At 37.6% G+C, this 23,933-nt stretch overlaps 1 protein-coding gene across 2 annotated transcripts in view; it reads left to right on the forward strand.

The window, feature by feature from the left end:
* Nucleotides 1-23,933, forward strand: part of DNAJC5B (DnaJ heat shock protein family (Hsp40) member C5 beta) — a 183,410-nt gene that overhangs the window by 23,357 nt on the left and 136,120 nt on the right. Inside the window, exon 1 of one of the 2 annotated variants that reach the window (XM_039841767.1) lies at nt 4,169-4,815. The exons of the other annotated variant lie outside the window; for it this stretch is intronic. Within the exon in view, the coding sequence (XP_039697701.1) occupies nt 4,750-4,815 (66 nt within the window). The 5' untranslated portion in view covers nt 4,169-4,749. Of the gene's footprint in view, nt 1-4,168; nt 4,816-23,933 lie in introns of those variants that run through there. 2 annotated transcript variants of the gene reach the window in all.

Below are 23,933 nucleotides of genomic sequence, written 5' to 3' on the forward strand. Positions count from 1 at the left end.
GTTGGGAGGTGTTGCCTTGGGGTTCTCAGTTTCCTCTAAGGAAATTAAAGACATTCCTTATCTCATTTGGTATCCACATCAGTGGGGAAGGGATTTCTATTGTTCCTAGTTTACACGTGAGGAAACTGACTTAGAGTGGTTTAGTGACTTATTTGATGTCACACAACTAATAGCAGGCAGAGTCAGGACTAGCACCAGATCTTATAACCCAAAATCTCTGGGGTTTTTTGATATACCACTCAAACACCTTGTTCTTTCCACTATAGCACACTAATATCATCCTTGTCTAAAGGGGTTTCTTTGAAGAACCAGAAGCAGCAAAAACAAAAAAAAAATAGTTGAGCTGGTTTTACTGAGTACTTCATAACTCAGTAAAACCAGCTCAACTATTGGATCAGAGGCTCCAAAAGATAGTCCATCTTAGGAGGGAGTTGAAATTCCATCCTGTCTTTTAAAAAATGATTTCTTATTGAAAAACATGATTGTTTCTTCTTTTCAGAAGAGACGGGCATTCCTGGTGGGAATGTAAAATGGTGTAATGGACGTGGAAAAGGTGATGCCTCAAAAAAAAAAAAAATTAAACATAGAATTATATGACCCAGCAATTTCACTCTGGGTATATAACCATAAGAACTTAAAGCAGGCACTCAAAAAGATATTTGCCAATCAATGCTTACAGCAGCATTATTCACAATAGCCAAAAGGTGGAAACAACCCAGTCTATCAATGGGTGAATGGAATAAATACACATAATGTGGTATATACATACAATGGAATGTTGTTCAGTTTTAAAAAGAAATGAAATTTTGATACATGCCACAACACAAATGAACCTTAAAGACATTATACTAGGTGAAATAAGCCAGACAAAAAAGGAGAAATGTAGTATGATTCCACTCGTATTAAAAACCTAGACTAGTTCAAATTCATGAAGTCAGAAAATAGAATCGTGGTTACCAGAGGCTGAGAAGGGGGACAGAGGGAGTTGTTATTTAATGGGCACAGGATTTCTGTTTGGGATGATGGAAAAGCTCTGGAGATGGATGGTGGTGATGGTTGCACAACAATAGGAATGTACTCAATGCCAGTGAATTGTATACTTAAAATGATTAAAATGGTAAATTTTAGGTTATATATATTTCGCCACAATTTAAAAAAAAAGAGGAATTTTGACTTTTGGAGGGCCACATTTAGAGTGATTTCTTGTCTTCCATAATCAGTATTTAAATTGAAAAGCAAGGGAAACTTTGCTTTTCTTCATAATAGGCATATTTTTGCTCTTCTGTTCTTCATCTTTAGTTTTTTTTAGCATTCTTAAGAGACTCAAATTAGTGATCGTCAAATCTCTATATTAAGAATGATTCTTACTAGATTTTTCTATGGTGGGAATATGTTCCTTTTTCTGGGTCAAGAAATATAAATGAAACCAAACAATAAGAAGCCCCAGATTTTCTGTCCTTCTTCTACGAAGCCTGGAGGCCTACTAAGATACATCCCAATATTAGCTAACTCTTATTCTGATATAGATAGTAGGCTAATGATATTTGTTAACAAGCCAGATCATCTATACCCTTGCTACTTAAAGTGTGGTCTATTGATCAGCTGGGATAGTATCACCAGGGAGCTTTTCAGAAATGCTTCATCTTGGGTATTATCTTAGACCTACCAGAAGCTAAATCTGTTTTTTAAACAAATCCCCAAGTGTTTCCTATGCATGTTCAAAATCTATGAGGCATTGGTTTCCACTACTTTCATAACTGCAACACAGAATTTTTTTTCTCCTTGGAAAAAGAGCTAAAAGTAGGGAAAATTTACTGCTGACCTGTTATGTAATCAACACTATAGTTTGAGTCTCACTACTGTTATGTATCATTTAATACTTAAAAAACAATAGAGGTATAATTTATTGCCCCCAATTAGCAGATGAAAAAGCTGAGGTTCAGTGGTCCCACTGTCACCCAGCTAGGAAATACCAAGACTGACATTTGACTTCAAGTGTTTCCAACTCCAAAGCTTTTTCTATTATACCAAGCCATCTTTTAAGCATCTGAAAGAGGGCATTCTAAAACTTTTTAGAATGAAATATTACTTAAGAATTTCACTAAGGAAAACATTGCATGACTCAGAATCATAAAACTACCAACATTGAGCATTTATTGTATTATTGCAAAGTGCTTTTCTTTATTAATCTTCACAATAACCAGGTGAGGCAAAACTTATCTCCATTTTGTAAATAAAAAAGTCGAAGCTCAGAGTATCTAAAGATTTGCCCACAGTCATAAAGCAGTGAATCAGAATTAGAATTAAGGTGAGAAAACCTGATTGTTAACTGCCAATATCCTGACAGTCTACTCTTTAAAGTCATTTAGATACTTTGAGATTCAAGGTGACTCTTTTACAGTTGTCGGCTGTTGTAGTTTGAAGCCAGCTGGGTTGATATCTTGGGCATTCAACTTTCCTTAATGTGACTAAATGAAACTAGTGGAACTCACCCATACATTATGTCTGGTGTTGCCTGAACTATTCACCAAGACGTGTTAATTTATGAGGTCCTATGATTAAATCCTTAAAAGACTGTAGTCTTCAAGGCTCAGCATGATGTGCCCCTTGGTCTCCCTGCCTGTTCTCTCTTATCTTATGTGACTTGTCCCTTGGTCCTGGATGCTAGCCACGCTGGCCTTCTCTTATCACTTCCTAGAAGAGGCCGTGCCCCTTTCCAGCTCTGGTCTTTTGCACAGGCTATTTCCTTGGCTTCTAATGGTCACCCTCTTCTTTACTTGGCTAACATTTATTCACTTATTCTTTAAGTCTCAACCTTCATTTTACTTCCTCAGGGAAACTTTCCCTAACCTCCTACTCTAGGTCAGCCTCCCCTGTGGGACACTCTCATATTCACCTGTATTTATCCATTATGGCATTTATCACAAATGTAATTTAATAATTATTTGGTTATTTATTTCTTAAAGGTTTAACTTCCTCCACTAAACTGTGAGTCTGTGAAGACAATATTTTATACTACTATAAAATACTGTATTTTATGTTATATTTTATACTACTCCCTCTGAGCACACACACCTAGCACATAATAAATGTCCAATAAATATTTTTTGAATTAATCAATGGATTTCAATAAAGTCTGTGAAAAAATTTTTGTATACTGCAAAGTTTTATATACATGGTCTTGCTATTTCCATGATCTGTACTCTGATTACTTGAAATTTTTCTTATATTTTAATGATAACGATAAATAATAAATTTATACATATTAAATTAATTGCAATACATTGTCTTTTAATAGTTGAGCCTAACTTTGGTCGACCTCCTGGTTTATATGACACACAGAAGAATGGCAAAAGTAAACTGGGAGGCAGGCAGACTTCATGACCGTGACAGGAATCCTAACTAGATGGGAAGGCTCTAAATTCCTCACCTGACATCTTGCCCACAAGACAATGAGTCAATCCTAAGAGATTTACACCCAAACCAGAAAAGTTTGGCAATGTTTCTGATACTACTTTTTCCCAGGAAAAAGTATGTATTTGCAGACAAATGTTTGCCTTTTTTTTTTCCTGTCAGAAAATACAGACCATGTTATACAAGATGTTTTTAACTGCTGTCATAGTTGCCAAGATATTAAAATAAATTCAGGACCCACCTTTCACTCTTTGAAGTCTGGTATTCTCTATTTCTCTGCTCTTTTTAAGTGGTTTCTGTTCTGTTTTTATTCCCAATTGTCCTGTTTTATATTAAGAAGTTCCCATTCCTTTGGGTTAGTAGATATATGTACATATCTTTAAAAAAAAACATTGCATGCCTTTAGCCTGAGCTATCAGCAGTTAGAGAAGTAATCACATTTTAAAGGAAGAGATAGCAAAATAAAGCTGTTATCTTTACTACAGTAATGGAATTTGGACACTGTGGCATCTGGGTTGGAGAAATATATTGTTCATTAAGCTTTCTTTGGTGTTCCTCAAATTAAAATCATATGTAACTCCCCTTTTGACTAAGATGAGGCTATCTTTACCACAGAAGCTCTAAGACTAGCTACTATTTTTTAGTTCACAGTATAAATTCAATAATGTGTATAAAAGCACTTTGTAAACATGTTAAAGTATTTAATAAAGGTTCTACCCAAGTATAATTGCTATGGTTATAATTATTCTTTTTCTAATTACCTAAAAAATCATTTTAAATTTTAAGGGTATTGAACCTGGGCATGTTGAGCATCTTAAATAGCTGTGCACTGGCTTCCATCATTTTAAGCAAGCAATTTTCACTAGAAAAATAATAATAATAATGATAGCTAGCATTTATTAAGAGTTTATTATATGCCGGGAACTGTATTAAGAACATTATGCAAATGATTTCATATAATCCCCACAACCCTATGAATAGAACCATTGTTATTCATACCCTCATTTTAAGATAAAAGTTTAGGTAACATATTCAAAATCAGGTTTGAAATTTATTGGATATAAGCCAGGGCGATGTTCACAGCCTATGGCAAAGACACATGAAAATCAGAATGGACATCAACCACAGACCTGCAACAGCATCCAGGAGGCCTGTAAATTCCCTTTAGTTCCTCGTTTATGAGCCAGTCCAGAGGTCGTGGGGGAGAGATCAGATAGACTGTGAATTTAGCTGAATATCAGCTTTGACAACAATAGAAGACATTTGCAAGAGCATGATAAGTAGAGTATTAGACGGAGAATTCAAGTCAGCAGACACTTTACTCTGTTTCAGACTATGGAAGCCCCTCAGGGCAGAACAGGAATGAGGAAGATGTCTCTCATCATAAGGATCTCAGAAATGGTAAAGTATCTCAGAAATGGGAGACTTGAGATTTGGTCTTAGTCATGATTTCAGGAGCTGGATGACTTTGAGTAAGTCACTAGCTTCTTGGGGCTTCTTGGAAAATGCATTAATTTTCTAATCAGTGAAACTCAGGGGAGGCAGCAGGGTGACTGATTTTTACAGAACCTTAAATCATAAGTGACCACTTCAAAAAGATGTGCAACTTCCTGACACATAAATGTCATGTTGCATTTAGCTGACATTGTTTTCTTTTTTGGTGGCACTGTGATTGTCTGAATTTGAAACTCAATAAGGCAGTAAAATAGATTCAAACCAATAAATAATTTAGACCAAGTAAACCTTTTACACAAATATGTAATTATGTACATTGCTGTTACTGGTGTTAGAATGTAATTGTTTTTCCAATGAAAGCTAAAGGTGTTCTCTAATTAAAGTCTTTTAAATTCATGCTGATATTTGTACATTTGAGATGCCATAATTATGTTCAAATGAATTCTTGGTGCTTCAGGGAAATGTGGCTATAGAAAATAAGAATGTTGCTATAATTATTTTCAGTGTTTATTTAATGTAATGTTTTATGCACTGTTCGTGTTCAGATGCAATGGGTCGTACATGATGTGATTATTGAAAACTGTAAACTATGTTATCAGGAAAATCTGTGACTGGATAATCTACTTTTTGTTGTATTATGCTAAAACAATATTTTCATATGTTGGATGATAAATATCATGTGTTGTTTTCATACATGTAAATGAACTAGGATAGTCCAAGTTTCACACTTAATCACAGTTAGAATGCACACTCTGGTATTTACCCATTCTCATAGGCAACACTTATTTCTGAATATTGCCAGCAACTGATATCCGGTAATTGGAGCAACAGTAACAAGGGAGATGGGTAAATAGAAGCAGAAGACTGATGTGACATTTCATCTTCCAGGATACATTCCTTTCCTATTTGTAGCTCTGAAAGAGCATGCTCCTCTACACCATTTTTTTTTTTTTTACTTTTAGGCCTGAATGAATTCTATTTAGTGAGAGCTTCCATGAAACCACTATAACTGCTTCAACTACTGAATAAGATTATTTTGTCCAAATCATCAAAGCCCTTGGAGGTAGACATTTGCATCTTCAGAATGAAGAGACTAAAGAAGTCCTCATTTTGTTGTGTATGAATACATCTATGGAGGGAGACATTCAGTTTTGCTTTTCATAGGACAGTTCGTGGTAAAGTGCTATATGTGGCAAAATCAAAGAGGGTCTATGATCCAAAGACAGGTGGACCTGGGTTCAGATCTTGGCTCTGAAGCTTATTAGCTGTGGCAGTGGACAAGGAACTTATCCTCTCCAAGTTTGTTTCTTTAGACAGTGTTTCTCAACGGTGGCACTACAGCCATTTTGCTAATTCTTTATTGTGGGGAAATGTCCTGTGCATTGTAGGATGTTTTGTATCTCTACCCACTAGATGCCAGTAGCACTTTCCCCCTAGTTGCGACAATCAAAAATGTTTCCAGACATTGCACATTTTACTGGAGTAAATCACCCCTAGTTGGAAACCGCTGCTTCAGATATTAACTTGTGGGTTATAGAACCCACTTCATAGGTGTGGTAGGCAGAATAATAGTCTTTGAATATGTCCGCACCGTAATGCTTGGAACCTATGAATACATTATCCTACATGGTAATGGGGGATTACGGTTGCAGATGGAATTAACGTTGCTAATCAAGTGACCTTAAAATGGCGAGTTATTCTGGACTACCTGGGTGGATCCACTGTTATCACTGAGGCAGAAGAGGTCAGAGTAATGTGAAGTGAGAAGGACTTGAACTGCCTTTGCTAGCTTTAAAGATGAAGGGGTCCACAGCCAAGGAATGTGGTCAGCCTTTAGAAGGTGGAAAGGCAAAGGAACAGATCCTACTGAGGGTGTACAGGAAGGAACACAGCCTACAAACACCTTAAGTTTATTCCAGGGAGACCCATGTCAGATTTCTGATCTACAAACTGTAAGATAATAAATATCTGTTGTTGTAAGCCATCAAGGTTATGTCAACTTGCTATAGCAGCAATGGAAAACTAATAAAATAGAGCTACTGTGAAAATTATGAGATAATGCATATATATTACTATCGCCTGGAAAATAGGAAGTGCTCAATGTTAGTAGTTTTTTATTATTTGGAAAAACTCTGGGTCATAATGCACTTGTCTGCAATTTTAAATGGTATCGTCGGCCTTTTAAAAGTGTCCATGGGTTTCATACAGCGTGCTATCTGGACATGCCACTTGTTCAACTGTACCATGAAATCCCTCACTCTGCCTTGGTAGTCCTACTGCTGTCTGCCTGTTTCAAGCTCCAATTCTGCGTTCTATATTCCCAGTTCTCTGAGTCCTGGACTGTATTCTCCTCTGAGGCCTTTCTTCCTGTGGCCACTGCTCTAGACATGTGCCTTTGGCTTGGGTCCTTGGGGCGCTCACACACATGTACTATTTTCCCTGTCTTTTGACTCCCTGCAGAGCAGCTGTGATAAAGCATGTAAGCATTTGTTCCAAACCCATTGTGTCCGCACAAGTTGTTCTAGCCCATAACCAGCCCCTTTCCTGGGGTGGTGATGGCACAACTGGGTGGGAGAGCTTTGCTTTGTATATTCTGACGCTCTGTTGTTTGAAGTCATTACATTTAGGTTCTTTTATATACTTTTCTTAGTAGTTGCTCTAGGTATGACAATATACACATGTAATTTATCACAATCTACTAATATCAGTGTTGTCCCACTTTGAATGAAATTCAGAAAACTTCTGTTTAGGCCTTTTTATCTCCTCTTTTAAAATATAGTTGCAGTACATTGAGCACCACATCAGACAGTGTTATAATTTTTGCTTCCAACATTAAAATGATTTAAGAAACACATGAGGCGTAAGGATAACAATGGAATAGATTGAGAGTCCAGAAATAAAAACGTTAATGGTTAATTGACTTTCAACAATGGTATCAAAACAATTCAGCGGGGGAAAATAGCCTTTTCAACAAATGGTGCTGGGACAACTACATGCGAAGAATGAAGTGGGACCCCTTTCTTGCACCATATACAAAATCTAGCATTTTTCCAAAAAAGATATACAAATGGCCAACAAGTGCAGGAGAAGATGCTCAACATCATTAATATCAGGGAAATACAAATCAAAACCACAATGAGATTACCACTAGGATGGCTATAATCAAAAAGTCAGATGATAACAAGAGTTGTCAAGGATGTGAAGAAATTAGAACCCTGGTACATTGCTGGTAGAAATGTATAATAGTCCAGCCACTGGGAAATAGCTGGGCAAATCCACAAATGATTAAATATAGAGTCACTATATAACCTAACAATTCCATTCCTAGGTATATACCCAAGAGAATTGAAAACATGTGCCCACACAAAAACTTGTACATGAATGTTCCAAGCAGAATTATTCATAAAGGTTGAAAACTGGAAATAACCCAAATATCCATCAATGGATGAATGGATACATAAGTGTGGTATATCCATACAACAGAATCTTATTTAGCCATAATAAGGAAAGAAGTACTGATACATGCTGCAACATGGATGAACCTTGAAAACAAGGTCTATGAAAGAAGTTGTTGACAAAAGGATATGTATCATATGATTTCATTTACATGAAATGTCTGGAATAGGCAAATCCACAGAGACAGGAAGATTAGTGGTTGCCAGTGGGTGTGTGGAAGAGTGATCACTAATGCATATGGGATTTCTTTTGGGGTAATAAAAATGATCTGGATTTAGATAGTGGTGATGTTTATAAAATTTTGTAGATATACCAAAGAACCACTGAATTGTACACCTTAACAGAGTAAATTAAAAAATAAACTTATAAGGATAATCTATTATGTTTACTTCTATTTTTATCTCTTATGATGTTTTTCCATTTCTTCCTGAAATTCCAAGCCTTCCTGTGTTATCGTTTCTTTAGTTTTTGGAGAACTTTTTTTTAGCTATTAAGTTTTCTTCACTGAATGTCTGAGAATGTCTCCATTTCCCTTTCATTCCAGAAGGATATTTCTGACCAATAAAAAATTCATGGCTGACAGTTCTTTTCTATCAATAGCTGATAGTAAAACATGCCACTTCCTTCTAACTTCCATGGTTTCAGATGAGAAATCTCTTATTCGTATTGATGTTCTCTTATAAGTATTGTATTATTTCTCTTTGGCTGCTGTCAAGATTTTTTGTCTTGAGTTTTCAGAAGATTAATTATGATGTGAATTTTTTTGCTTTTATCCCATTTGGGGTTTTTTTCAGCTTCCTGAATCTATAGATTTATATTTCCCCAAAACTTTTGGGGATGTTTTCAGTCCTTATTCTTTCAAATACTTTTTCAGTCTCACTCTCCCTTTCCTATAATTCTGGGACTTCAATGATTCAAATGTAGTGTTCCACATGGTTCCACGTTGGTAAAGTACATTCTATAAGCACTTTGAGAGTGGTGCTGTCAAAATTTCTTCAGGCAAAGAAGTCATGCTCTTACCCAAAATAAGTGTCAAAGTCTAACTAGTGTCCCTCCAGGATTGAAAGGACCCAAAATAATCAATTTATCCAACAGGCTGGCTGGTCTTCTCAAGGGGTACTATATTGAGAACATAGCTTTGGTCTCTGTTGCTTACCAGGTTGATTTCAGCAGTGGCAACAGTTAGGTCAGTCATGGTGAGAGAGAATCTATGATGTTGAGCCCATGTATAAACTTCAACCCCGCCACCATAGCTACGCTGTATGTGAGCACATTGAGTCAACTAAGAAGAGTTTTCAACCCACCTGGTTGTTGAATTTTTCCTCTGAGGTGGGTATTTTCTGGTAGCTACTAAAGCAAAACATAAAGATTCAGACTCTTTGAGCCCACTCCCAGAAATCCATTCACATGCATCTTCCCCAGACCTCCTTGGCTCTGATTTTCCATTTTTTTCAGCTTGTAGGACATGATTAACCAGCCAACCCATTCACCCCTGCCCATTTCACTACTGTGGTTGGAAACAGCAATACAGAAACCCTTAGAAGGAGTCTCTATAAAGGGGAGCAGAGACTTGGGGCAAAGGTTGGAGAGAGAAAAGGGATCGAGATAACTTTTGTAAGATAAGAGGAAACCAGAGTGTGTCAGTATAATGATGGAGATAATCCAATAGAAATAGAAAACTATGACGCAGTGTGCAGAAAAGAGAATTACTGGAGAGGACTGCGGCAGCCTTGAAATGCACTGTAAATAGCAGTTTATTATTTGAAGACAAATCATGATGTAGTTTTATAATTTCTATATCAATTCAGTGGGATGGTACAAATTAGTTATTTGAGAAACATGCATTAAGCATCTAGTAGGAGTTAAGAACATGCTATTTCTAGGGATATGGAGATAAATAACTTAAGAAACTCAAGAGATGATTGTGGAAAAAGTTAATTGCAATCTAATGTAAGAAAGGCTATAATAGAAGCATGGATAGAAGGATCTTCATTTTCATATCATATAACTGCTTAGATATGAGTCTAAATATAAAAGGATTTAAAATATCTTTTATCTGCTGTTCTTGTACTTACTTATAGGGAAGATTCATAAGAGAAACTAGTTCTTTTTCATTTGTCCTCTTTTCTCTCACTACAAAATGAATAGAGAGTTGATGTAAATGTAAATGTGGTTATTAAAAGTTACAATTATAAATAATTGGTACTGTCAGTTACAGATCCTTGTGAATTGCTGGTATGTAGAATCATGAAGGTAATTGGCAGAGGAATGTTATAAAATCAGATAATGCTTCCCTAGGAGGTTATTAGGGGGGAAATAGCATCAGAATAGAGAAAATGAAGCTGATTTTATTTGGGCTTTACCGTCTTTCCCTGCGCATGCATTATGCTTAAAACTGCATAGTATGGGGCAATTTCTAGAAGGTTCACTTTAAGGGAGAAAGAAGAGTGTAACTCTGGGAAGAAAAAATTAAGTCCAAAGCCAGAAAACAGTTTCACATTTTAAAGAGTTGTTTTGTATTTCTGATCTATACCACTGACAAGTAACATCCTCAGAGGAGAACACAATGGGCCGAATGGAGTTGACTCTGGGCAGTAGACAACAGCAGAGTGACCAGAGCTGCTCAGAGCCGAACCACGATCCAGCTTCTTCCTGGCATGTAATCAACCTCATTAAACTGCTCCCATGTCCCACCTGAAGTATACTCTCTTAGAGCTTTAAAAAATTGCAATAATTTTTTAGAGTTTTCCAGTTTTGTTAGGTATGAATTATTATTTTTGTTCTTATGATATGTATATAAAGTTATATGATCATTAACAGAAGTTAGAGTTGTCCAGTTGACATATTACATTTTGTAAACCTTTAATTAAATGTTTTAAAATTTTGGAGGCAGTATTATTTTTCTTTTCATGTCTGAAATATAGCAGAGGCTCTTAAAAATGTCATAACCCTAGATATTTTGCCAATAATGCCTAGTAGATAAAATTTAGATGGTACATGACCAAAAAAACATAATTTTTTCCCCCTTATTCAAGAATTCCTCTCTCATCTCAGGATTATAAAGTTACTCTGTGTATTCCTTTACTTGATCTGGAATTCATTTTTGTATATATGTATGTCAAATTGCTTCATCTGTTTGTTAGTGGAGCAGCTGCTACTGGAACCGCTTATGTTTAGTAAGCCTATCAGCTGTTAGGATCAAAAAGAGAAGTCAGGTGCTATAAACTGAGTATGTCCCTCCAAAATTCATATTTTGAAACACTAATCTCCAATGTGATGGTATTTAAAAATTAGGCCTTTGGGAGGTAATTAGGTCATGAGGGTGGAGCCCTCATGATGGGATTAGTGCTCTTGTAAGAAGAGACTGGAGAGAGCTCGCTTCCTCTCTCTGGGTTCTCCTCCATGTGAGGACACAGCAAGAAGACGGCCATCTCCAAACCAGGAAGACAGCCTCTCCCTGATCTCCCCCACCCCCAACAAAGAATTAGCTGGTCCAAAATGTCAACAGTGCTTAAGTTAAGAAACCCTGGTGTAGGGGTAATGAGACAGCCTGCTTTCTCATTATAGACCCCCTATGTCAATAGCTAATGGACTTTCCTCTGGTGTGTGTGGTCACTTTCTCCGGAGAAGACTCTTTCAGTCCCCCACTGGAAGGTATAAACCTGGATGCTCATGTTTAGAGTGGGCAAAGGAGAGGAGCTGGCAGGGTTCTTGAGCTCTAATATGCAGACTTTTGCTTAAAATCTTGTTTTTACCTGTGCACTTCACTTCACCATTCTCTTTGGTAGTATCCTCTCTGGTTTGAACTTCTCTAGAAGGATGGTCACCAGGCTGAAAGGTGTGAGAATGAGGACACAAATTTTCCTTTTACAGACTTTCCGATAATCTCTTCTTATTAACATTTACTCACTCTTACTTTTCAAGGTGCCTGTGTCTCCACTTTCTGAGCCATACTGGAGTCAAATTAGCATACTCTGGCCAGTATTACCTCTGCAGGCACTGAGATTTGACCTCTTTGTGTTCTGCTAAGTCATTTATCATTCCTCCATCTGATTTCCTCCTAGCATAATGTGGTTTGGGGTTACAGATGTTTCCTACATTCAAAGATGAAATTTAAGTTTCCGTTTCTTGTTCTCCATGTGAGAAGAAGGCGTTGGAAATATCTTTAAGAAGGAAGCAATCAGGTCTTTTATGCCAAATTGCAGAAAACTCTTATTCTCTCCATCTTTACTTGCTTTAGGTTCAGAATTTAAGCATAGTGTGTGTTCCTTTGCAATATGCTGATAGAAGCTCTTCGAGCCTCTCTCAGAGCAGTCATGCCTCTATCACATCTGTACCATAGTTATTCTTTTTTATGCAAAGAGGGCAAAAATAATGAATAAATGAATACTTTTGGTTTGGAAGTATATGAAGGAGGGTTTGGGAGAGGTGAGTCTTTGGTTGAAATTTAAAGTCTGACATTCAGCTGTCAGAAGGGAAATAGAGGTTAGGAAGCAAGGTGAAATGATTCTAGACAGAACAAACAAAAAGTTTAAAAAGTGTGGACATGTGAAAGGACTGTTAGGAAGAATAATAATGGCTATTATTGGTGTTTAACTAGTAAACTCATCTAATTCTCATGTTACTCCTGTAAGGAAGATATAGTGATTCTCATGTTCCTCATTACACATATGAGAAAACAGGCATAAAAGAGGCTTAACAACTTACCCAAGGTCCCTCAGCTAGGAAGTGACAGAGCAGGGATTCAGACCCAGGCAGTGCAGCCCCAGAGTGTGCTCTTATGACCACATTAAACTGCACCTCAGTGAGAAATGTCACTACCAAGGTTGGTGAGTGCTGGGAGACAGGACTGGCAAGGAAGTTGGGAGCCAGTATGTTAAAGAGTTTTGTTTGATGAGCCAAGGGGTTTAGAATTGATCATATTGATCACATTTTTAGAACTCACCAGCCTATGGATCCTAAGCAAGGTCAAACAGTTAATCTCTAAGTCCTCTTAATCAATAGCTCCCATCCACCAAATGAAGAGACCTCAATGCTTCTCTTTTCTGGGATGCTTCTTAAGTCCTAGTGCTTAGAGTTGTCTCCAGAGCAGCTGGGTCGGCCTGAACCATTTCTCTAATATTACTGCTGTTGAACTATCCCCCCCGCCCTGAGTTGATATGGCCTTTCCCAGTCAGCTGCACTACTGGTGCTCTCTGGGCAACTGATCTTTCTGCAAATGGGTCCCTGACCACACATACCTCTGCTGATTGCCTCTGGAAGGATCAGAAGTCCAAGAAAAAAATCTAGAGATTTTTCGCAGGAGTGTTTATATGCTGATAAAGTACTGCCTTTATGTGGGGCAATTTCTCATTTTGTTATCAGAGACTAACATGTGATGGGATCATTAAATAATTAATGAATATGGATATATTTATATAAATATAGTTATAGTGAATTTTGATATTAAAATCTTTTTTCTTGAAAGTGCAATATAGTCTTACATTGGTAGGAGATTTTGAGCCTATATGCTATTAAGCACTTGAAAAATATCAACGACTATGATTGAGTACCTTCCAAATCCTATGAGAGATACAAAGAAGAGGCAGGTATAGTCCAAGACTTCAAACAATATATAATCTAACCACATGTCATTTGAAATGGTTTATATACATCTTTCTTTCTTATTGTTCTTTCCACATCTCAGTTACAAATCACTGAAATAAAAGGGTGTTGCTAGATAGGGGCCCTTTTATCAGGCATTCAAAAGCACAGTGCTAGCAAATAGAAATTTAGTCATCATGGATTCTTTTTTTTATCTGCAACTTCTGTGTCATTGAATGGTCTCTAGAGTAAGGCAGATTCCTTACTCCTATCAATAAGGAAGATCTAAACATTTCTTAGCAGTATCATTTATTTGTAGGTATATATTATATTCAACTACTTAATTCTTTCTAAGTTTATATAAATGTAAATAATATAAAGGCTATCATTTTCATTTTCTTCTGATTGTAAAAGTAATATAGTATAGAAAATGGAGAAAAGTAGAATAAAAGTCACTCATGATTCTTGCACTCATAGATAAGAACTGTTAATATTCTAAAATATTTCCTGTTCAGATTTTTATCTATGCAAATATTTATCCTGAGGAAATATCAGAGATGATGCAATTTATGTATAAGGATGATTATAACATTACTTATTACATTTAAAATTAAAAGCAACATAACTGTTCAAAAGAGAGTAATGGTTAAATTTATTACAGATTATCATATCCATATGAGATTATTTTGTAGTCATTGTAAGTTATTGCGGTCATTTTCTATAACAGCTTTATAATTCATTTTTACTATGATATTTCTAAATGTGAGTTTCTCTGTGTTTATTGTACTTGGCGTTCCTCGAACTTCTTGGGATGTGTAGATTTCATCAACTTTAGGAAGTTTTCAGTCATTGTTTCTTTGAGTATTGTTTCTGCTCCTTTCTCTCCTTTCCTTCTGATACTCCCATTACACATATGTTGGCATGCTTAATTGTATCCCACATTTCTGAGATTTTGTTTTACTTCATTTTCTTTTTTCTGTTCTTTGGATTATATGATCTGTACTGACACATCTTCAAATCTGCTGATCCTAACTTCTGCCAGTTCAAATATACGATCGAGCCCCTCCAGTGAATACTTCATTTCAATAATTGTTTTTTACAATTCCACAATTTTGATTTGGTTCTTTTTTATAATTTCTTTCTCTCTGATGAAATGTTATCATCCTACCTTCCTTTATTTCTTTAAGCAAAGCTTCCTTTAGTTCTTTGAATATATTTATAATTGATGCTTTGAAGTCTTTATCTGTTCAATCTGACATCTGAGTATTCTCATAAGCAGTTTCTGTACCTGTTTTTCTTTTTTTCTCATGTACAGGTAATACTTTCCAGATTGTTGTTTTTGCATGTCTCATAATTGTTTTGTTGAAAACTGGAGATTTTAGGTAATATATTATATCAACACTGGACAGTGTTGTCCCTCACCCCTCGGGCTTGTTTTTGTTGTTGTTTGCTTGTTTAGTAACTTGGTTGCACTATATTAATCAAGTCTGTTGCCCCACAATATGAGGCCTGTGATATTGCCCCTTGGAGGGCATATTCCTGAGCATGTGCACAGTCACTTCGGGTTTAGCAGGGCACGCTTCGACAGTCTCTTTCTCTTGGTCTCTCTGCACTATCTGCCTCTGTTGGTGTCATACTCAACTGTTAGGCTCTATTAGTTGCTGACTGCCTTATTGTGTTTAGCAGTATCTTGGCATAAATTTGCTCCATAGTCTGACCCAATTACATTCAAGTTCCTTTGCAGGGGTAGATTTTAGACCAATCTTTGAGGTTTTGTTTTTTGTTTTTTTTCCTCTGAAACCTTTGAGTTTATAGCTGTTTCCTCTGGTAAATTGGCCAAATTTAGCTTCTTGCTTTCATCAGGTACAAGCTTTCTGTTAATTGCTCACCATCAAATTCTCTATTGTTTTCAAGAGCACCCTTAGGCTTGAATTTCTCCACTCTCTGTTTCAAATAAAGTCAGTTCCTTTGAACAGTACTTCAGAGGCTCTTTTCTTAAGGACTGCCTGCTTCCTGGGCACAACCTCCCAGCCACTCCTCCAGAGCTGAGGGTGCAGACAGGGGCTCTCTTTTATCAGAATGATACCCCTGACTTATGAGTAAAACATGGAGAGGAGGGGAGATCCTCCTGTGAGGTCAGCTGGGGTCTCCGTGCTCTCCGCCTGCCACGCCTGAGGTAGAGCTCCTGCCACATGTGTGGAGGCTCAATGGAGGAAGCGAGCCTCCGCCCTCTTGGTCACATTTACCAGGGATTTAGCCTCTGCGACTTGGAACCAGGAGGATGAGAAACGCTGTGCGCTTGCCTCTTTCAGGACGATACCCGATCCCTTGACTAGGAGCTGGGGATAGGGGCAGCCCCGCCTTTTTGGCCATACCCATCCGGATCAGAACTTCCATCATGCTGAGCTAGGGGTAGGGAAGCAGTGGGAGAGAATGGGTCACGGTTATAGTGCCACAGATTTGCTGTTTTTTATTGATATTTAGATTTTCTTGAATAAGTGTTTCTTCATTTGCTGTATGTATGCACTTTGGCAAATTTCCAAAGACTTTAAATGGTTGTTTGTTTTATACTTTTCACAAGATATAGTTGTTTTGCTGGGTATTGGGTCTATGGAGCAAATTCTTTCTCCATTCCAGAAGTGGAACTCCCAACCATCATTACATTCTTGAAGAATGTTTAATGACATGAGAAAACAGTCATGACATAACAATTGATAAAAGTACAATTTAAAAATATTTTCACTATAGTCCCAATTTTGTATATCATGATGTAGAGGGGATTTTGCACATGCAGACACACACACACACACACACACATTCATCAATTCATTATGTGACACAGCCCAAGGTCATATAGCTAGTAAATGGTGTAGGTCAATTCTCAACTTCTCTAATAATCTGCTTGCATGTATTCAGAGATTCTATTTAGAGTACACTAGTGGTTAGCGTAACATATTTCCATGGATTGAGACGAATTCATGATCTAAGAGATGCCATTTATAGGGCTAGAGAACTGTTGTCTGAGAAAGATCTAAAAATAATGAAGACTTAATCAAGCACTAAAGGAATTCGTTTAATTCAGCCGGGGTTAACAAGGGGAGGGTGGATGGTGGCTTGTAGAAGTCTATCTACAAAATCAAGCTACAATCATAAAAAAAAAAAAAAAAAAAAAAAGCTAATACAAACCCAGGGAATAAGTATTAGCATTCCCTTGTTGCAGCTCTTCCCTGTAAGCAGGCATCTGCAGGGCTGTGCCCCCACCTGGAGTCTCTGATTGGTGAGCAACAGTCACGGGGGCCCATGGTCAGCACAGTCGCCTCGACCAGACCGAGACGTTACACCCCACTTCTCTCCAGCTAAATGTTTTTCCTACCATATGGAGTTTAGAATCAAATTTAGATAGAATTAAAGTAACCAACTCTCAAATATTACTTTACACTTTAATGTGTAAAGTATACGAATAAGTAATCATTGGGGTGACCTATTAAACTGTAATGCTTAAGAGAATCTGACAGATTGCCCACGTACTCTCAGCTTTACTTGCATTATTGATTTCAGACTTACAGTTTTAAATTGATAGGCATTAAGGATTTGGTTAATTTTATGAATAGTTCTTACATTTTTAGGATAACTTGAGATTATATGTATGTGTATAGGTATATATGTATATTAAATATATCTAATATCTATATTACATTTATTAGCTTATGGAATTTTTTACTTGTGAGGATTGTTTAGTTTGCCCTGTCAAGCATTTGAAGTCTTAAAAGAGAGCAGTAAATATGTAAAATTTGTGAATATAGTTAAAATATTTAAGGAAGTAACTAACGGGGAATTAGCTAAGTTTATAAATGGGAATAATGATTAGAAAAAATTTAGCTTGTTTAGCTTGAGTTAATCAAATATTAATAAAAGACTAAGTAAAAATGATTAATATTTTATTAGAATATTAACTAGAATAGCATGACTTGTAAATTGCACTTAAAAAAGAAAGGAAATTAGGTTTTAAAGTTTGTAATATTAACAATTAAATATTAATTTAAAACCCAAGTAGCTGCTGTAAATAGTTCTTTGCACAAAGGCCCCTCTTGGATCTTAAAAGGCTATACAGTGACACATTTTTATTCTGGCTGAATAGAGGCTTTATGTAGCAATTCACTGTTTACACAGCCTATAGCACTTGTCTAGACAAGGACAGAAAGCTTTTTAATGACGAACACAGGGGGCCAGCAGGTTCCAAACACTCGGGGGTACTCTGGTTATTGGAAGGGATCTTTCTTTAAGGTCCTGCCACTCTATCCCTTGCATAACATTCTTACTTAAAACCATTTCTTCCTAACTGTACTGTAAAGAGAACGCTGGCCTGGCAAACAAAGGATGTCCCATTTGGCAAGTTCGATTACTCTAATAATGGAGCTGAACTCATATGCCTTAGAAGATTCCTGACCACACAGTGTTGGGCCCATGTTCTCCTGGCAAGAGGCTCCAAGCCCCTCCAACAAAGGGAAGGTTTTTTATTTTCTGTAGAACAAACAGTTTTAGGTTGTACCAACATCCTTCCTTTTCCAACAAACTTCAGTTTATTTATCTTGGCTATGTCAAAATTGCTGGATTGAGAATTACTTTGCTGAAGTGCCATTCGATTCACCGACCTCTATAAAGCATTTCCCTTTTTACATGTCCAAATTGATCATCAGTAGAATAACATCCTGTTTTGTCAGGAGGGAGAGCTCACTTGTTTGTTCTTATTGGCATCTCCCCTATATGAGGCTGTTACAGAAAGCATCCACTTATGGGTTTTTGTGAGTTGAGGTTTGTTGTTAGACGTGTCCCTCAGAGTAGATGGCAGTGTCTCCATCTTCGATGTTGAGTCACATATTCCTCCGTGACAATCTGCCTCTCAAGCGGTCAAGAGTCCTCTAATGCACTCCTTCCTAAAATCTCTATTACTATAGAAAAGCTTTGTCAACTGGCTGTATTTTAATTTAAAAAAATTTACCTGACACTTTCAAGATTAATCTCAGTTCCAAAGCTCTCCTGTGGGAGAGGACACAGGGAGACACACAGGGAATGTGTCATTCAGCCCTTTGGCTTCCAGAGGTGATTTCTAACCATACAGAGTCCTCCGAGTGGCAGGGATTTGGGATTGGTTTCCAGCCACATCCCTGGGCACAGGCCTCAGTCTCATGGCCTATGCCGCCTAGTATGCCTTCCATGTGGCCACAGATGTCATCTATCCTGGGCTCTGTGCCTATGTCTGTGCCCTCTCTTGGCTCTGGTAACCTCCCTGCCTCCTGATCTGGCATCTAGCCTGGGCTGTCTCTGCTTTTCTAGCTAGGGCACCAGTTCCAAGTGTGAAGGAGAGGATGGCTGAGGCCCTGCCACCGGCTGGCCTTGGCATGGTTCTGGAACACAGTGCTGCTCACTCTAATGCACTACAAACCATCTGGAGGATCTTATGACAATGCACATTCTGATTCCATTAAGTCTGGGGGGCAGGGTGGAGCCGAGAGTCTGCATTTCTGTCAAGTCCTCAGGTGATACTGACGCTGCAGTTCTTGGGCCACAATTTGAATATCAAGGATTGAAAGGACTTTTTAGTTCTCTCCCTCTCTTTCTCTTTTTCCTTCCTTCCTGCTCCATCTTTCCTTTCTTTTATCTTTCCTTCCTTCCTTCCTTCCTTCCTTCCTTCCTTCCTTCCTTCCTTCCTTCCTTCCGTCCGTCCCTCCTCTCACCTTCCTTCCTTCTTTCCTTCTTCGTTAGTAAGAATCCTGTGTCCAATTAAGGTTATGTGATTCCTGTTTCTTCTCCAAACTTGTGTTACACTCTAAAGCACCCCCTTCTACACCTAGGCCAGGATTCAGGAAAAAAGATGTCATGGTGGTGGTAGGGGTGGTGGTTCTGACGGTGGATAGCTGGTGGTTCTGATGGTGGATACGGTGGTTCTGACGGTGGATAGCGTGGTTCTGACGGTGGATAACGGTGTGATTGTGATAACGGTGGTTCTGATGGTGGATAGTGGTGGTACTGAAAAGCGCATCTTGTCATTCAAATGGCAGCCTTTTAAAATGTCCTTCAATTCAAAAACTTCTGCCGAGATTTGCTGTAGATAATTATTTATGGTGTATCAAATGAGACCCTGAAAATAATTTTCTTTATATCACTTGTCTTTACTTTCTTTAAAAAATAGGGCTCAGTATTTTTTTTTTAATATACTCCTTAGAAAAAAATTTTCCCTATGTAAGTCTGGTGACATTTTTGCTATTGGATCTTAGAATCCCCATTAGTAGTTGTTATTTATAATAAAACTTATATTTGAAATAGCTTACCTATTATGCTGGGGTGGGAAAAAATTTGTTTTCCATAATTAATAAAAACAACATAATCAAAAGCATATTAAGTTTCTAGTCCTTAATTTTGGAACTGAAAACCCCGCAGTCATTCTTTTGGGTGGCGCGTGCTCTGTGCATTACGCTGGCTTTTGTTTTCTAACTCTTGCAACAGCAGCCGGTCTCATACACTCAGCAAAGGCACTGCATTTCCTCCCTGTGTTGTCGTGTCAGAGGTGGTCAATGATATCCTGTTTCTGCAGGAACAGATACAACTTCTTTCATGTTGCAGAAGCAGAAGCTGCCTCTGAGAGTTAATAAATTCCATAGAGAAAAGTATTCTTAAAGATTATCATTATAATTTAACTTTACAAGAGAGGAAGCCCTAATGGTAGCTAAAGATTGTTGATATCACGCCATGTTCTCTTCTAATTTCCCGACTTTTGCCAAGGGAGCTGTAAGCAGATGAAGAAGATGCTGATGATGTTGCTGAGGGTGGTGCCTCAGTTTACCATTTAGCTGCTGTTTAACCAAAGGGAGCACTCTAAATCTGCTAGGCTAACTTCTATTAATGTCGAGGATGGGCAGAATGATTGCTTGGGGCTGGTGGGCAGTAGAGGCAGTGGGATGGGCTCAGACCCTCACTAGAACTAGTGAAATGTAGGTCAAAACTGCACACATACTTTGTTACACGTCATCAGAATTCGCTCCTAAAATAGGACCCATTTATCATGTTGCCAGTTTCTAGTTCTACTAACGTTATTTCTATCACTTCTCTGGCTTAATATCATGGAACCTAAAAATCATTTAAATATGAATATAACAATAGAACTACTAAGCATTTTTTATGTGCCAAGAGAGTTATTTAATTCTTTCAACAACTCCTTGAAGAAATAATTTAAATATGAATATAACAATAGCACTGCTAAACACTTACTATGTGCCAACTGGCAGTTATTTAATTCTTTCAACAACTCTTTGAAGAAATTATATTCATCTTGTAAGTAAGAAAACTGAGACTCCAAAAAGTTAAGTAACTTGCCTGAAGTCCCAGAGAACATCAAGGGGTGAGCGTGGGTGCACTGTCCTGAGTTCAGGCAATAAGAAAGTGCATTGTCCGCAGAGAATTTAAATATAATAATAAAACTGAATAAAAGTTAGACTACCTTGTTTGATTTTCCTTTAGCATTTTAAAATTTTTTGGTAAAATATACAAAACAAATGTGCCATCTTAACCACTTTTAAGTGTACAGCTTCGCCACATTAAATACATTCACGTTGTTGGGCAACCATCACCGCCACCCAGCTCCAGGACTCTTTTCATCTTGCAAAACTGAGAACTTGAGCCCACTGAACAATAACTCCTCATTCCCCTTCCCCTCGTCTCTGGCAACCACTGTTCTATTTTGTGTCTTAACGAATTTGACTACTCTAAGTACGTCATAACAATGGAATCATACAATGTCCTTTCGTGACTGGCTTATTTCACTTTGCATAATACCTTCGCTGTTTATGCATGTTATAGCAAATGTCAGAATTTCCTTCCTTTTTAAAAGACTGAATAATATTCCATTGTATGTCTATCCCACATTTTGTTCATACATTCCTCTGTCGATGGACATTCGGGTTGCTTTTACTTTATGACTACTATGAATATGCTCCTGTGAGAATACATGTGAGTGTGTTTAAATCATTATGTACCAGTTATTTTTCTAAATAATCTCAATGATAAAATAGCCTTTCCCCCAAAAATCTTTTGTTTGTCCAAGTTTTAAACAATTGTGGGTATTACTGAATTTTAACAAGATAGTGTATGCCAGGTTACTTTTCCTTTAATAAACTGAGAACAAGAGTTATAGAGTCTGTCCTGTTTGTTTAAAGAATAAGTTTGAGATGGTTTGAAATTGTTTGAGCTTGCTTTGAGTACAATTCAGATTCTGAACCCTTGTGGTACTACCTATTCCTGTTTTTAAATACTAAATTTAAAATAAACAATGATAGTACATGATTGTAAAGACAAAGAACTTGAGTCACTCTAATGATGTCATTCTATGTGACAAACTTGGAGTTTTTGTTTTTCTTTAAAATTTGAAGAAATAAAATGGTCAACTGTGAGGTGTAATCTTTTTGTTTAGTAAACACAAATTTTAGTTCATTCGTTAACTATTTGGCTGAATTTGAATACCTTTAGCTTTGAAATTTACTTTAAAAACTGTTATCATTTTAAAATTAAAGAATTAAGAAAATAATGATCATTTACCAATCATTACATAAGTATTGCTGAAAATAACTGTTGTATAAAGTAGAGAATGTTCAAAATAATGATCTGCTCTGGTCGTCAAATACTCTAAGTATAGCAAAGTCACAAGCTCATCAATAACAGGGCATGTGTCTGAGTTTAGATTTGTCTGATTCTGTGCTTTTTACCCTAACTCTAATCTATGCTATTAAACTATTAGCAAGTTTGTCCATTTTCTAAAGATAGTTTGCCATCTACCAGTACAGTGTAATGGTTAAAATACCTACTATACAGCAAGTACAGTGTTATGGAGAACATGGCATTCTCCTTTTCCTCAAGAAACTTCTACTCTTAGTGGGAAAGAAAATTGTGTAGTAGGTACAGTGCTTTTGAAAAATTAACTGGTATCTTGTCTTTTATTGCTTGCGTTTTGCTGCATTAGAGAGTGAAGAGTGATGAGAATCAATATCTTTTTCCTTTTCCACCTAGTGGGAGAGCCCTACATGTGCTCATAAAACTCAGTCACCTTATACTCATCTTACCCCACATGGCAAATAAGGGTGACCCCTGAGCTTGTCAGAGAACCAGTACCCACAGGTCAGCATGTACTTTTTCTGTTTCTAGGAGATCAAGGAGAGATATCCTGGTTTGCCTCAGAGCAGTGGGAAAGACAGCATGCCTAGCTCTGTGTGAGTGTGTGTATGTGTGTGTGCGCATGCACACTCGTGTGCACATACTCGCTCATATATGCACACATGGCAGAGGGGGAGAGCAGGCTTCCCTAGATGTAAATGAAAGTAAGGAGTTTGGGGGTTGCTGCATGTGGTGGAGTGGGTTACATAAGGTGGGGTGAATTTCTGCTTTAGTGGGGAGTCAATCTATACTGTGAGGCCAGTCCATGCTGAGGCTGAGTGGCTGCGAGGGCTCTGTGTCCTCCTGCAGCTAGTGGAGAGGATCGCTGGGCTTGGGAGTGGTCCTGAATTTACCGCATAACCAGTACCCAACAGGGCAGCATGCAACTGCAGCATAATGCAGCTGGAGAACCAGGATTCTCATGTATGAATTCAGATTTCTTGGGTCATCTCACAAGAGTGTGGGACAGGGAGGAAGTCCAAAGATTGAATTCTTATGATTCAAGAGGATAAGAATGAGGAGCATATTTAGTTTTAATTTTAGAAATAATGGAATGTGACGTTTCTTGCACCTGAGTAGTGAAGAGTAAAATTCCTGTTTGCTACACAAATAAGCAAATGCAACACAGAGGGATGAGTAATGTTGGGCGAAGCACAGAGAGCACAGGGAGCACTTAGGAGGGGCAGGGAAGGCCACCTAGGAAGAAATGTCCAAGCCAAGAATGAGGAGCACCAGCCAGGAGAAGGGGTATTGGGAGGCACCAGGGGGAGGGGAGGAGGAAGAGTGCTCCCAGCAGAGGAAATAAAGGCCCAAAGGCCAGATGG

Source organism: Pteropus medius, unplaced genomic scaffold (genome assembly GCF_902729225.1).
Source record: "Pteropus medius unplaced genomic scaffold, Ma_sr-lr_union100, whole genome shotgun sequence".
NCBI lineage: Eukaryota > Metazoa > Chordata > Mammalia > Chiroptera > Pteropodidae > Pteropus > Pteropus medius.